Source organism: Castor canadensis, chromosome 2 (genome assembly GCF_047511655.1).
Source record: "Castor canadensis chromosome 2, mCasCan1.hap1v2, whole genome shotgun sequence".
In the NCBI taxonomy this organism is placed as follows: domain Eukaryota; kingdom Metazoa; phylum Chordata; class Mammalia; order Rodentia; family Castoridae; genus Castor; species Castor canadensis.
The window spans coordinates 60,245,833-60,261,786 of NC_133387.1; the positions used below are offsets into that span (position 1 = coordinate 60,245,833).

The 15,954-nt window shown below is 37.2% G+C and overlaps 1 protein-coding gene across 5 annotated transcripts in view; it reads left to right on the top strand.

Moving 5' to 3' along the window:
- Nucleotides 1–10,261: 10,261 nt before the first annotated feature.
- Nucleotides 10,262–15,954, top strand: part of Hgf (hepatocyte growth factor) — a 66,303-nt gene continuing 60,610 nt past the window's right edge. For 3 of the 5 annotated variants that reach the window (XM_074064879.1, XM_074064878.1, XM_074064880.1), the window contains exon 1: nucleotides 10,495–10,763. In XM_074064879.1, coding sequence (XP_073920980.1) covers nucleotides 10,676–10,763 — 88 coding nt within the window. In that variant the 5' untranslated portion in view covers nucleotides 10,495–10,675. Of the gene's footprint in view, nucleotides 10,370–10,494; nucleotides 10,764–15,954 lie in introns of those variants that run through there. The other 2 variants (XM_074064877.1, XM_074064876.1) reach the window with 2 other exon arrangements.

The following is a 15,954-nucleotide window of genomic DNA, read 5'->3' on the forward strand; positions in this document are numbered from 1 at the left end:
CTGTTTTTACATAAATTGTTTGACTTTTTCACTCCGCTATATCAATTTTCTATTACATTTTGCACAAGATCTTTGGATCTACATCCTAGAGGAGGCTCTGGGAAGTCTTAAGGTATCAGATAAACTTAGACTGGAGGACTGCCAGACATATAAAAGCATATCTAGCAAGGATAACACTAGTTGTAAAGTCTTCCTTCCTAAGGAATCTGAATAGATAAAGGAAAAGTCAGTTTTGCAACTTCCCTATTCAAAGATACAGATCTCTGTCTTTCAAAATAGCGCCATTGTTTGCTAATCTTCCTGCAAAGTCAAGTGTAATTTTGGGGCTTTCTCCTGATTACTTGAATAAACACCATATTGCAAAATGTTTTTTCAGAGAGCAGTTAATGCATCATTGCACAGGGGAAAGCAGAAACCACTATGAGGTTAGGATTGCCATCACAACCTGGTCAGTACAAATAGTTTCTTAAAAACAAAAACAAACAAACAAACAAACAAAGCAAAACTTCCTTATTATAACAATCATTCAGTAAAGACTTCTCTTAATATTTACTAAGAGCAAAGCATAGAAATAGGTAATATGGAAAGACCAGCTCCTACCTTGAAACTCCAGCCTTTCAAAAACAAAATATGCAAAGAGGTAAGACATACATATCTATCAGGTTTTTTTTGCTGTTGGATCAAATTACTACAACCGTGGTGGCTAAAAGCAACATAATTGTCAGTGTAGTTCTGAAATCTGGCATAAGTCTCCTGGGATAAAATCAAGGTGACTACAGTGCAAGGTTCATTTTTGGAGTCCAGGGGAAGCTTTCCTAGCCACTCTCAGCATTTAGAGACCCACATCTCTCAATGTGTGACTCACTTCCTCCCTTTTCAAAGCCAGCAACTTTGTATTCCTCTGAGCCTTCCTCACTCATTACACACGTCTCTGAACACAATTGGGGAAAGGTTCTCTGTTCTGGAGGACTCACTTGATAGACCCACATGGATAACCAAGGTGCTACAGTTTGGATCTTAAGTGTCCCCCAAAGGTCCATGTGATAAAGGCTTGACTCTCCAAGGTGGCACCATGAGGAGATGGTGGCATCTTAAGAGATGGGGCCAGGTGGAATGCCTTCAGGTCATTGGCAGTGTGTCTTGGAAGTGGGCTGTGAGACCTTGACCCTTCCTTGCTCTTTTTTTTTTGCTTCCTGGTCATGAGATGAGCTGTTTTGTGCTGCCACACTCTCTTAGCATGATGTGCTACCTTGCCACAAGCCCAAAGCAATGGTGCTAATAGCCATCAAAACTGGCATCCAAAATAACCCTTTTGTCCTAAGTTGATTGTCTCAGATTTCTTTGTTATGGGGATGGAAAACTGTCAAATCTAGCAGGATAATCTCCCATTTTGAAGTCTTTTTTAATCACATGTATGCAAAGTCTCTTTTGCGAGGTAAGGTGTCATAATTATTGTTTTCAGAGATTAGGGCATGGACATCTTTGGGAGTCATTGTCTGCTTTTTACAACATATAAAATCACTGTGGCATCATTAGCACTCAGCAGAGTACTCCATTTGTTTTGAATCAATGAATGAATAGAAAGATGCATGAAGTAAAGACATAAGGAAAGTGCATTTAGGTTTATGGAAATAGACATCACTTGTATATAAACCTGCATGACTTTGTTAGGCTACAGAAATAGCAAATGTAATTTCAAGTCAAAAGACATACAAATTTCAATCCGGAATTGATAAATATATGCTTATCTATGTTATTGAATGTTGTTATAATTCTAAAAATGAATTCTAATGTCAATGTATGGTAATGGCTCTTAAGTTTTGCTATTATAAATAAATCATGCATTATTTAGCATGGTATTTGTTAGAGCTGAACACAATCTCAACACAGCATCAATGGGCATGGTTCTTGGGTTTTGTCTTAAATCTACCTACAAAGATGTGGATCAGAGAATCTTTAAGAGCTCTGGAAAAGTAGGACTCTGCTTTCAGTTTCAATTTCTTCTTTTATCAATCGACAAGTCATGAGTTACTTAAAAAGCTAGCAGTCTATTATATGGTAAGATCTCTTTCTTCAGAACTCCTTGCACTGGTTTTGATGAAAAGATTTTACTTTGACATTCGTATGTGTGTATACATATGCATGTGTGTATATATGTGTGTTTATATCTGTGTGCTAGAACCAAATGGTGAATTTACTGTAATATTTTACAAGATTCAATCCTGTGGCCTTTTCTGATTCTTTCCATTGCTTAATACATGGATGCATACGAAATTTTAAAATTTGTTATAGTATGTTAGCAGACACTTTGGATTAAATAATTGTTAAGCAGTAAGGGGTTTCCTAACATCACTATACCAAGATCATATCTCCACTCTGCATTTTCAAATGAGGTCTGAAACATCTTAAGTGTTTTAGTATTAACGACAACAGTAATAACAGCTAAAATTATATTATGCCCCTATATATGCCCTTTTGTGTTTGGAATGCTTATTCATTGATCATTACTATAATTAACAATTATATGATAGGTATAATTTTTCATAATGGCTGTAATCCTTATTACAGTAATTTTGCAAATGAATATAGTAGTTTAATTTATACAAGTTTTCTCAATTAGTAAGTCAGATGATTAAGACTTGGATCAGCTGGTCTGAACATTGCACTATCTCACTGTTTACATTACTAAGGAAATAAATGCACAGAAATATCAAATGGCAGGACATTAACACTATCTATTATGCTGAAATCCCAAACTAAATATTAAGCAAGATATAAGGTTTTCTCCTGATGAGTAACACTCAAGAGAGTTGTAAGGTGTAATAGCCCTTGAAAAGTTAAGAAGTTGCTTCTGAGGAAAAAAACAGAAAAAAAAATACATGGAAAAATATCACTCCATCTTTCGATGTAAGAAATGCTAGGACAAATAATGATTTGGGGCTTGACAGAGATGATAGGAAAACATATTTTACTTTACTTTTAAAAGAGAAAGCTTTAACCTCTACTATTATACACAAATAATAAATTAATGAATTAACCATACAAAAAAGATTCAGCAAATTTCAGAAATTTTTTCTTCTATCCAGGCAAAGAAAGTAGAGATTCTTTAATTCTTTTGTTTTATTTTGTTTTCCTTTGTAGTGCTGGGAATTGAACCCATGCTAAGCAGGCATTTTACCACTGTGCTGCATGCCAATTCCACGAAGTGTTTAAAAAGAAACTGCTATTTGATGCTCTCCACAGTGGGTGCTCTGGTAATGCTCTCACCTAGTCAGTGTATGTGGCATAATTCTGGTTTAGAGCTGCACTGTGGCAATATTTGGCTCATTCTGTTTATCTCCCTTCTTTCTGGATTAGATTAAAGCATTGTGCAACATATTTCATCAGTGCTTTACACTTTGCATTTCCTGTACTTTTGCTTTCTCCCTAACATTGTTGTGAATTGTAAAAACATATGAATAGAGCAAGATTAAATAATTAAAGATGGCGGGCTGTTTCAGGGACTGTGGATTTGTCTCTTTGCATTCAATGCTCCTTGACTATAGAACAGCAATATTTCTGGTAGATTTGATAGTCCCTTAGCTCAAAATGTCTGCATGGGCCCAGGGAGGGCAAATATTCCTAAACTTGAGGAAGATAAGATGGCTGCCAAGATCCCTGCTGTTTATGATGAGTATTCATAGGCTCATAGATTAAGAATTTAGGACCAGGGTATAGTTTAAGCAGTAGAGCTCCTCCCTAGTAAGCATAAAGCACTGAGTTCAAATCCTAGTACAATAAAAATAAATAAATTAAAAGATTAGCTCCTCAAAAAGAAAAAAAAAAAACAAAAACCAAAACCTAAACAGTGCTTCCTTATAATCATAAACCAGATATAAATTCAGCCATTTCAAAATCTACCAAGATTAACATTATATGGAACCACACTATCATATCTTTATTTAAATAGTTCTTTAAGTAATTCACAAGTAGGGTAATACAACAGATGAACTGTGACCAATGCAGTATATTATAAAGATACACATTAAGCAGTGCTCCACAAGGCAGAGCCTTTTTCTCCCAAGACTACAAGGTAATTCCTAGCACTGAGTGCCATCTGGTAAATGGAGTTGCCCTCACATATCCCCCAGGCCACCATAAACGTGCAACATGTACATATTGTAAAAGGAGAACCTTCATTTTATTACATGGCTTTTAAGCTGCAAAATGAATGGATTCAACAGCTTCTTTGAAAACTCCTTCATTTGAACATTTCGGTATTCTAATACTAATAATTGTATCATCACTGGATTCTAAATGTAGAAAAATGAAGTAGATTCTGCAAATCCATGCATTATACTAACATGTCAGAATCCAGTGTGTCAGGTGTGGTGTGCTTACACTTTATAAGTGTGGGGCACTCCAGATTTAACAAAGCGGCCAACACCTGGAAATACATAAAAGCTGCCCCCTGAACACAAGGTGATGTTTAGTACTTAACTAGACACCCTGGATTCAGAGACTGGTCCCTCTGGGTTCAGAAAAGAAAACTGAAAATGCAGCATAAGAGTTTAGTTTTAGCTCAGATTTCCTGGTGTTCTCAACTCCCATCTTCTCTTTACTCCCCAGAGACAAAATGCAATTCAAGTCATGACTGTCCTTCTAATTATAGAAGAATTTCTTTTAACATGTACTATGGTATCATTGTTTTGTAGATATTAGTGAACTGTATGAAAAATTATTTTTGCAGAAGTACACATGGCGAATTCCTAGAGGAAAAAATAGCCCTGCCGTTTTTATGCCTGTGACAATCTTACCCTCCTTTTAACTCTTGTCATTCTCTTGGACGTGGTCTTGTGGTCTCACCAAAATTCTGCAACAGCGTTCCTGGGGGTGTGGTAAAATTCATGGGACGTGGCCGAGTCTGTGATTTATTTGAGTGACTATTATAATCCTTTTAGTGGTTAATCAATTTTGAATTAAGTTAAAAAAAACAATATAAGGGTATAATGTGTCCTAAAATCCTGTCACTTGATTTCAATTAGGCCATTTTTCTTATATAAAAGACAGAGTTGTCACTGTACTCAGAGACTTGACTGTATGGATTATATCACATCCCTTCATAGACAGGTGTTTTGGAAAAATAACTTTCTAAAAACATTGCCCTCATGGCCATTTTCCCTGGGTTGTGTCTGCATTGAGAACTTGAGTTATCTTCTGAGCAATCAGCTATCTTCTGTCACTGCTACTTTATCTTCAGGAAGACAGTTATCCTTGTTCATATTATATGAAAACGAACTGAAAGGAGGTTGATGGTTTCTAATTAAAATGAGAGCAACATACACATAACTTTTACTACTTCTATATTTTTACATTAACAGTCATTGTTTTGTTTTGCCTCTCTGGTTGAGCCCACCATAGTTTGATGACATTTGTACCAATAATCTTAGAGCAGATCAACATTATGTAATAGAACTTTCTGCACTGATAGAAAATCTGCACCTGCCTTGCCCACTCTGGGAGCTCGTAGCCACACTCACGCGGCTACTGAACGTAATGCAGGAAGTTTAATGTTAGTTTTACTTAATTTTGATTTTTTTTGTTTATTTATTCATTTGTGCATACATTGTTTGTGCCATCTCTCCCCCCTGCCCCCTCCCTCTCTTCCCCACCCCCTCGTTCCCAGGCAGAACCTGTTCTGCCCTCTTCTCCAATTTTGTTGAAGAGAAGACATAAGCAATAATAAGAAAGACAAAACGTTTTTGCTAGTTGAGACAAGGATAGCTATGCAGAGAGATTCCTAGCAGTGCTTCCATGCACATGTGTATTACATCCCGAATTGATTAACATTGGATTTAGTAGCCACACTGTTTGTGGATACCATATGGAACAGCAAAGGTTCAGGTCTTTGCATGGATAGATCTACTCTGATAATTTTGATAGTAGGCCATCATGGCTACTTGAATCATATTGTGTTCTATCTGATTCCAATTTAAAATGAATTTTGCAGTATTTCCTACATTAAGGGTAGTCAACATAAATTATTCAGTAGTAAGTCCTATCAATGAAGATAGCCACTTATAGGGCAGAATGAAAAAGATGGGAAAGAGCAAAAATCTATAGTTGCATAGGAAAGATAAACAATGCCAAAGAACATGGTTGCTCTCTCTTAGATGTAGAAGGTTAAAAACTGCATAGGAGTATGATGACCACCAAAGAATTCAGACAAATAGAATAATCAAATTTTAAAGTTGAAAGGAATTTTGGAAATCTGGATCTCATTTCATGTGGAATATTGTTTGCTAATAGTACTTGATACCTAGACAGTTGGTGGCTTATAGTCACACTTTGTTAAACTGGTATAATGATCCACTGCTGTAATCCCAGCTAGGTGGGAGGCCTAAGTAAGAGGATTATGGTCCAGAATGGCTCCAGGCAAAACACTAGACACTATCTAAAAAATAACAAAAAAAGGCTGAGGTCATGGCTCAAGGTAGAGCACTTGCCTATCAAGCAAGTACTGAATTCAATCTCCAGTACTGAACCTCAACCTACGAAAAACCATAGAGGCACATGTTGTTAATAAGTCAACTTAAACTGAGTTACTTGCCATAACTAAGTCTTGGTTTTATTATCCTAACTAGTGACAATAAACAATGTGTACCCCTTAGATGTACATACCTTCCCTTCCACCGGGGAAGAGGGAAGAGTAAGTGAGAAAATACTCAGGAAGTATTTAGCACAGTACCTGGCACATATGCATCCCATTTTGGAGGTAGGAAAACTGAGGCATTAGACTAATTATCTTTAGCCATTGATAACAAATTTAGTAAGTGACTCACCTGGGACTTGAAATGAGGCATGTAACTAAACTGAGGCTAAAAGAGGACTAGCAGCTAACACGGTGGCAGCTGACATGTGCCAGGCACTTAATGAAATCACAAGGCCAGGAAAACTGCATTTATTAATGATCTGCAGAGCACAAAACCAGATCAGCTATTGACAATTTACCTTTTTGCAGACATTACATGTGGTTGAGAAATATGGGCTTTTGAAAAAGAAATGTGTGTGTGTGTTTAACTAAGTAGTCTTTAATAAAATACACTATTGTACACTTTTCCATTTAATCGATCCAGATTACGTGGCATACAAAAGATTTAATCTTATGCAGATTTAGAATGATACTATGTATCAATGAACATCCATCTATATTTAAGTAATTATGGACGTTGTGACATTTAAAGTATTCTCTTTGCAAAATTTTCCTTCTTATCAAATTCTCTCCTGACACAAATTTTGGAATTTATAAAACCAGTTTAACACGTAAGGAGTATAAAGGTAATTTGCAGAAGAGGAAACTATTATTGTGATTTAGACAGAAGAAAGAGAATGTGCTAGCAAGACACAGTGAAATAATAGCATAACTGGTAGTTTATTTCATTGGAATATTCCATTATTGACCTGGAAGATTTTAAATTATTTATATATTGGTTTACTTTCATGTTTGTTTTGAGACAGTCTCGCTATGTTGCCCAGATGGATCTTGAACTCACGATCCTCCTGCCTCAGGGCTCCAAGTAGCTGGGAATACAGGCAGGTTCCACTGAGCCCAGCTTACTTTGTGTGTTATTATTAAGCCTCTCTTACACATTGGTCTTAGATTAATTTTGGCCATTAGAATACTGAACATGATTACAGACGTTGAGTCCAACCTGTGGACCAATGTATTTGAAGCTCACATCTGAATATTTGTTCCTTGGGGACTTCGAATAGTTTTATTTAAATACAAAATAATTTACTTAACTATACTCAAATGTAAAAATGGAATTATACTAATTCTTAAGTTTATTGTAAGGATTAGATAAAACAATTTTAAGAGTAGTTAGTATGCTTAATGTATTCTAAAAGTAATGCTAGCTATGACTTCAATAGAGAGAAAACAACTGTGATGAAAAAGAAATATAAATATATAATTTTAAATAGATTTTAACATGTCAGTAAAACTTCTGAAAATGTGGGACCCAATAATACATTTGCTTACTATCCTTGTATTTCTCTGGTTTATCCTAGATTTATTTTGCCCTAAATTTATATCAGTAATTGCTGTTATGTTTACAACCTTTCTCTGCAGTGACAAAAAAAAAAAAAAAAGTCTGGTTTCCTTTACTTTTTACCTACAAGTTTTACTTATAGAAAAATCTACCTTCTTTAAAAGCACCTTTAATCTGTAATGAAGCCAGAGACTTCATTACAGTGTGGGACAATTCAGGAGCATGGTCAGTAACACAGTGATGTCAAGACTTTCCAACAAGTGTGGTGGATAGCAAAATGAATGCAGCATGAACACTTGGATCACCAGAGGTAAGCAAAAAGTAATATACTCCACACCTCAGGTCTGTTTTTTTCTTTTTTATTGTTGTGCTGGGTGGGAGTACATTGTGGCATTTACAAAAGTTCTCAAAATGTATCAACTATATCATACTTGAATTCATCCCCTCCACAATTCTCCCTAATCACCCCCCCCATTCCTGGAATAGTTTTAGCAGTTCTTGTTTTTCCATTTACATACATGTGCACACTGTCTTTATACCATATTCACCCTCATACCCCCTTTCCTCTCCCTCTCCCCGCCCCACTGGTATCAAACCCCACCCCTCCAACCCCCCCACCCCCAGGCAAGACCTGTTTTTTTTTCCTCGAGATATTGGGACTTAAACTCAAGGTCTGGAGCAAGCGCAGTCTACCACTTCAGCCACCACCCAGGCCATTTCACTTTAGTTTGGATTTCAGATAGCATCTTGACCTTAGACAGCTTCCTCCTACTTTGGCCTCCCAAGTAGCTAGGGGATACTATAGACATGCCCCACCATCCCTGGATTGGTTTTTGACACAGAGGACTCATTATTATTTACTTATTTATTTTTGCCTAGGCTGGCCTCAAACCAAAATCCTTTGTCCTGGCTTCCCCAGTAGTGCATGTACCACACTGCACCTGACTCAAATAGGCCTTTTTCTTTTTTCTTCTTCCTTCCCTCTCTCTTTCTTTCCCTCTCTTCCCTCCCTCCCCTTTTCAACTTCTCCTTTCCTCATTCCTTTTCTTCTTCTTTCTTTTCTCTGTTTCTCTCTCTTTCTTCTTTCTTTTTTCTCTTCTCTTTCTGTATCTGAAGGTGGAGGCAGAATGCTGGAAGAAGAGGGATGGGAGGAGGTATGTGGAGGAGGAGGGAAGGCTGTCCAGTGCTGACTCCCACGCTGCCTGCTACCAGCTCCGTTCAGCCCCCATGCTGTAGCGTGGTGGAATCAGTCCCACATTCTGTTCACTTTCTCTTCCGCTGTCTCCACAGAAATGCTAGCTCTTCCTGGTACCCATCTCAGAAATACGGAGGCAACTATTCTTCAAAACACATTAAGTGTAGAGCAAGCTGGTCCCTAAAGTAATCAGGGCATCCTGCTCCAGTTGCAAAGGAGAATCCTCCGAATAAAATGAGAAGTCTGGGCAGTGATCTCACTAAAATGTGACACTTTGTGAATCGCCTCACCCCCATGCAAACTCTTCCTCAGTCTGCTCAGCTCAGACATTGGGAAGCTGGTGGGTGAATGCAGGAGGCTAGAGCTGGAGAAAGGAGGTACATTCGTTATTCAGGTATTGAAATAACTTGAGGGATTTCCCCTGAAAGTTTGTCTTTAAAGTGCACACATACATACATATGTGCATGTGCGTACAAGATCATAGAGTCTACTGTATAAATTTACCTGTCATGGACAGGCAGTGGACAATGTCCATCTCTTAGACATTTTAAGAGAAAGTATCCCCAGAGAAATCAGACAAGTTTATAAAATACACTTTGGGTCTATTTGTGGTGACCTGGGAGTTTAGAACAGCTTTTGAAAAAAGCTGTTTGCTCTGAGCCCACAGGGCAGGACAATTTTTCCTCAACCTGGGTGCTTTGGTTTTGTTTGTTTATTTCATTGTGTACCAGAGAGCTACACGCCCTTTTCTTACCTGAGCCCTTCCTACCTGGGCTGGATTTTCCTGGGCTCTGCCCCCTGGCCTCCCTCCCTCCTCTCTCAGACTCTTTAAAACCCCAGGGAAGGGTGTTAGTGTTTTGAATCCCAGGATTGCTCCTGCAGTGAAAGGAGCGAGGGCATATTTGGCAGAAAGGCAGCTCATTGCTTTTTTCTTATGCTGCTTCCCCTTCCTCTTTTCTTACATAGATATGTAAACACATGTATTTTCCTGTTTCAAATGAGCGAATTGGTCCCCTGCCTGTGCCTTGACTTAGCTATTGGGCTGAGTCTTGCTCCTCCCTTCCCTACTCGGATAGGAGCCACTAGGATCTGGAGCTAGAGCTTCCAAATTAAAGCTGGCCTTGGGCCAGGTGACCTCTTCTTTGTAAGTTTCTTTCTTAAGGGCGGAGGGGGGGCTGTGGAGAGGGCGGCTGGGATCTATTGGGTGTTGTGGTGGGGGGAGTGAGGAACGGAGGGGGCTGGAAGAGAGTAAAGGGCTGTTGTTAAACAGTTTCTTACCGTAAGAGGGAGTTCAGACCTAGATCTTTCCAGTTAATCACACAACAAACTTAGCTCATCGCAATAAAAAGCAGCCCTGAGCCGACTAGCTCTTTTAGGCACTGACTCCGAACAGGATTCTTTCACCCGGGCATCTCCTCCAGTGGGGTCCGCCAGCTCGTCCCGCAGCACCATGTGGGTGACCAAACTTCTGCCAGTCCTGCTGCTGCAGCATGTCCTCCTTCATCTCCTTCTGCTCCCCATCGCCATCCCCTATGCAGGTTAGTTTCTTCTGCCTCGTTATTAATTATTATTTTACCTCTCTCTCTTGCTAACCTTCCCCTTTCCCTCTAACACACTCCTTGCCCTGTTGCCAGCATCCTCGCTTCACTCCGTGTGTGGTAAGGGATTTCAAAACCCCTCACCGTGCTTTCTTTTGACATTCTTTTTCTGTTTGAAAGCATTTAAAATGATAATTAGCATTCTCTCAATGCTTCTTCGACCTCTCCCCCAACCAACCCAGCCCCACCTCATTTAGCGAAACTCCCAAATTAAGGGATTGGAATGAAGTGCTAACAAGGGCTGGAACTTAGTTGGTTTGGACAAGTTTGAAGCTGAAAAAAAGTCTGGTCAGAAGAGGGGAAAGTGATGGTCAGTCCATCAGGGACTCATCTTTTTCCAAAGAATAATTTTCTACAATAAGCCACAGCTCCACATCATCCAGACAACATCCAGGTCCAAATTATGACGTTCCATAGGTTTTCATTTGGAGGAGGCAGATGAAATTCTGGCATATGCATGCTATAAAAATGAAAGAGAAAGCCTGTCTTCTAAACTCTCCTTCTTTCTGGGCATGGATGACCTTCCTCTGAAACTTCAGTTCAGGGGAGGCAAAAAAACTGTGAGACTTAGATTAAGGCTGCAGAACTGATCCCTTAGGTCCTGCACTTTCTTCCTTGGACTTGCAGGTTGGGGTGGAGATGTTTGGGAGTTCAGATTGCCTGGAAGTTAAGAGATCTCATTTTCTGCTTTGGGAAGTTTTCTCTTATAATCAGGACAAGAGGAAACATCTGTATTTGGTTGTACTATCATTGCAGTGGCTGGGCTGGGGTGCCAGTGGGAGAAGTCAATGAATGTCAAGGGTAGACACAGGGGAATAGAAGAGTGGAGCAAATGCTCAGATGGCAGACATGGCCTTTTTGCAATTAAAATAAAAACAGAGAACTGACTGTATCTTCTGAAAGAAGTTAAATATGAAATTTATCACACCTCTGATCTACTTTCTGATGCAATACAAAGGTTGAAGACACCAAGATTTGCTAAATGATAAGAAAAGTCATTTAAAACACCTGTCTTTCTTCTGTATCGGGAAATGGCCCTTTTGGGAGATGACGTTATTTGAGTCAGTTTGAACGTATGTAGATAGGATTTCTGAAGTGAAAAAGAAGTTAAATCAAGCAGGCTATCATGGCATGAGAGGTGTCATGTTAAAATGGATTTTTTATAAGATATTGCTAGTTTAGAGGATGTGGAACATAATCCTGGTTAACTTTTTGATTGCCTTAAAGACAAAGATGAAAATATTACCATTTTGAAGTACAATATTGTCACCTGAAATAAACTGTTCCAATGCAAGCAGAGCACAATATGGAAAACCCAAACAGTAGATCAACCATGGACAATGGCTATTTGTTTTTGGCTTGCAGTGCAAAGCTTTGGCAGGAGATATATATTTGTAATTATATCTCACTTTGGCTAATGTTGAAATGACTGCGTTTCCTGAGTATAGGGAGAAAGCAGCTCAAGACTGTGCTGGCTGGCAAAGAACAGGCCATTGGGGATTACAGAGATATGTTATGAATAATTCCTGAAGTGTGGAATGCTAGAATTATCATCAAAAGAAATTCCACCTTAGGGTGGCAAGTTTATTTTGATAGTTTATTTTAAATAACCTTCAAAATGAAAAACGTAGGTAACCTTCTTAGAATATATAGCTTGGTTCTTTTTAAATGTCATCTAATATTGAACATTTAGAATTTTTATTGCTGTTGTTACTTGGTTTGGTTATCCTTTACAAAAAGACATGGATATTATAATATTGACAAGCAATTATGAACAGAATGTATTATGGAGATATTTTGTTTAAAAGTTTCTTGAGAAATAGTCAATGTGGTTGGCCTAAGCTATTCTTACAGGAGTTGTTCTACATAGAATTACACTCTAGTCACTCACACTGACATTGGAAACAAACATCCAATCCTCTGTTTTCCTTAAGCATTAAATGAGCACCTACTGTATAAGAGTCTTTGGGGAATATAAAGAAGAACAAGTAGGAAAGAAGCCTGTGTTTGCTGAGCAATCCCTATGGACCAAATTATAAAGTAAAGCTTGTTTCGTTTTAAGAAGAATGACACTATTTGATTCATTTTACATGGGAAAATTAAGGTTTAAAGACCTTAATTATCTTATTATCTCTCTTAGTTAATGATAGAGCAGATATTCCTACTAGGTTCTACATGAATAAAATATGTGATTGTTTTATTTATAATGAATCCAGCAACAGTGAAATCAACTCAAATTTACTTTTGAAAAATCATTTGACTATTATTAAAAAGAAGTACCCTCTATGTTAGAAATACCACGGTTGAGAGTTCATTTATGTGGTACCCAAGGCAAATATGAAAAAATGAGTGGTAGCTTAGTTGATATCTAAGCCCAGAAGAATAAAAGTAGCCCAAACTGTAGAGGCGAGAAAGTATAATGGATGCCTCAGAAAGCCTTTCAAATAGCAATTGACTTGGGTACCTGAGGGAACATATATATGACTTGTGATTAGAAAAGTAAGATGGGACAGAATAGACAGCCTTGAATGTTATGCTAAGCCATGTGGTCTCTATAGTAGCTGTTGTAGACAGCAGCTGAAAGTTTTGTACTGACAAGATACTTGGTTGAAGTTGTACTTCAGTGTGGTTGCTTTGGCTTCTGTGTGGGGTGAGTGATAGCCAAAACAGTGAAGGCAGAGGACAGGATGAGGCTTCTACAACAATGAAACTCTGAACAAGGAAATAGAAAGGAGGAGGATGGGGTCCTAAACTCACATCAATCACTTCATTTTATAAATGTCTTTTGGAGAGATTATGATGTTGCAGTCTCTCTTCTGACTTTATTTGTGATATGGTTGCCTTCTCTAAAGAAGAGCACATGCTTATTGATGAGTAAAATCTGAGTCCTAGATAATAGCAGTGGAGATTTAGACTTCTATTTCTGATTCTTGCCGTTCAGAATTTTAAACTCTATAGTCCAAATCATTCCCTTCCATTAATTGTTTGTATACTTTCATCTTAACATCTTGCCTGTTCAAACTGTTAATCACTAATCATGTTGGTAGCTTTTCAGTTATGTGGAGCCAGATCCCTGCTTCTTTCCACACTCTGCAAATCCTTTCCTTGCGTGATTTTCCTTTGAAGTCAGTGGTTCCTCCACACAGAAGAAAATATATGAGGTACTGAGAGAAATGAGTGTGAGGCCCTAGGACCAGAGGGAGAAATGCATCTTTCTTCAAGCACCTTGATACATTTGACCCTGCTTTCTATTTGTAGGTTTTCACTAGGATGGTAAGATTTCAGTTCCAAAACAGAGACTTCAGGTTCTTCAGGAAATATAGCCTCCAGAATATTTTCCCATACAGAGAGACAAGGAAAAGTTGTGCTTTCAAATACAAGAAAGCATGACAAATTTGCAGTGATCTCTCACCCTTCAATTTCGTTTCAATATTTTGTTTATAAATTTCAACTAACAGTCGCAACAAAAAATAGTAGGGAAAAATCTGATCCAAAGATATTTTTGAGTTTCTTCCCAAATTAAGCTTGGCTTTTAGTTGTTTTCAGTAAAACAAGCATCAGTTGTTAATACATATGGAAGAGAAAGTTGAAACTATTTTCAGCAAAGGAATTTTATTTTCAGATGCTGTTTTTGAATGACTTCTGTTTTGAATTTTTCTTTTATTGAATAAGTAATTAATTTTATAGATACATGGATTACATGATATACCAGTAGTTTGAGCTTCATATTTTGGGTAATTAGTTGCCAACCTAGCATAAATGATTTACTTATATGGAAAGTTCATATGTCATGAGGAGCAAGTAATGAGGAGGAAATCTTGGTATCTAGTTCTAATACTTTCTGATAAGCTTGGTAGCCAATATAAGCCTTTGATTTCTATTTATTTCTAATGAAGGGAAAGTGTACTTTTATTTATTCTTCAGAATGCTTTTTGATCTTTAGTGATAGAAAACTTACTAATAAGCAACAATAAGCTATTTTGTGAGGCACAATCATACATTAATGCATTTCAATAGAACAACTGAAGATCTGTAGAAATACCATGGCCAATAATTGCACAGAGACCTCTTTTCTCCAAGTAGTCTTCACTGCTTACCTTAATACTGCTCGGTTTTGAGAAAAGAAGCTAGAACATTGACCAGGGGTTCTATTTTAAATGACAATTACTAAAATACTTTAGCAACATAATGTTTGTCTTAGACCTTTTAAAATTATTTTTATGGTCTTCTCTTATCCTTAGATATTTATAATAATTTTACCAACTTTAATTCTATATTTTTGTAAATAGAATCCATTCAAGAAGTATACATATGTATATATATAACATTTATAGTTATATACATGTGGATAATTCTTCCATTTTGGTGAACAACTTTAAAATAGATTTTTCTCTGTCAACTAACTCCTATTTACTTCTAGAAAATGTTGATGTTTATGCAGGAATCAAATTATTATTATGCTGTAAACTATCTCAGAGTACCAAAGAAATAGTGAATTAAGATCAAAGGAAGGAGAAAGTCTTAATGGAAAAACTTATCTTCTGTTAACATAGCTCTGTGACTGGAACCAAAATGTGAAAAGAATTATCCCTTCTTTGCTTAAGAGAATATCAGTTTCTTCTCTTATGTAATTAAAGGATGACATTTCAAATACAAAGCTAAACCTCTGCATATTCATAATATTTTTATCCAAACTGAGTTCTACATATTTACTTAATGATTATAGTTTAAATAACTCATTTTGATTCATCATTAATGTAACTTTCTTTTTGTAGGCTAATGATATATTAACATTTCAGGTAATTAAGCAATGTCATTTGACGAGTCAGTAAGAATGCCAGAATTATCATTTGTCTGCCAGTGTTATGCAAAACATCAGGCCCGCACTCATTAAATAACATGTTGATAGATTATTTGCTTGATTTAATTTCAAAGTTAAAATATCATTTAAACTGTGTCTCTTGTATCCTTGCCATTCCATCTTATAGGGCAAAGAAAAGTTAAAGATGAAAGCATCAATATAGGCATTGGTGCCAGCCTTAATGGAGACTATTTTGGAGTTTTACAGAGAACTAGAAATTTAGAGGACCACATGTTTTCTCTTATTTATTGTGGATTTCAGGTTAGGCTA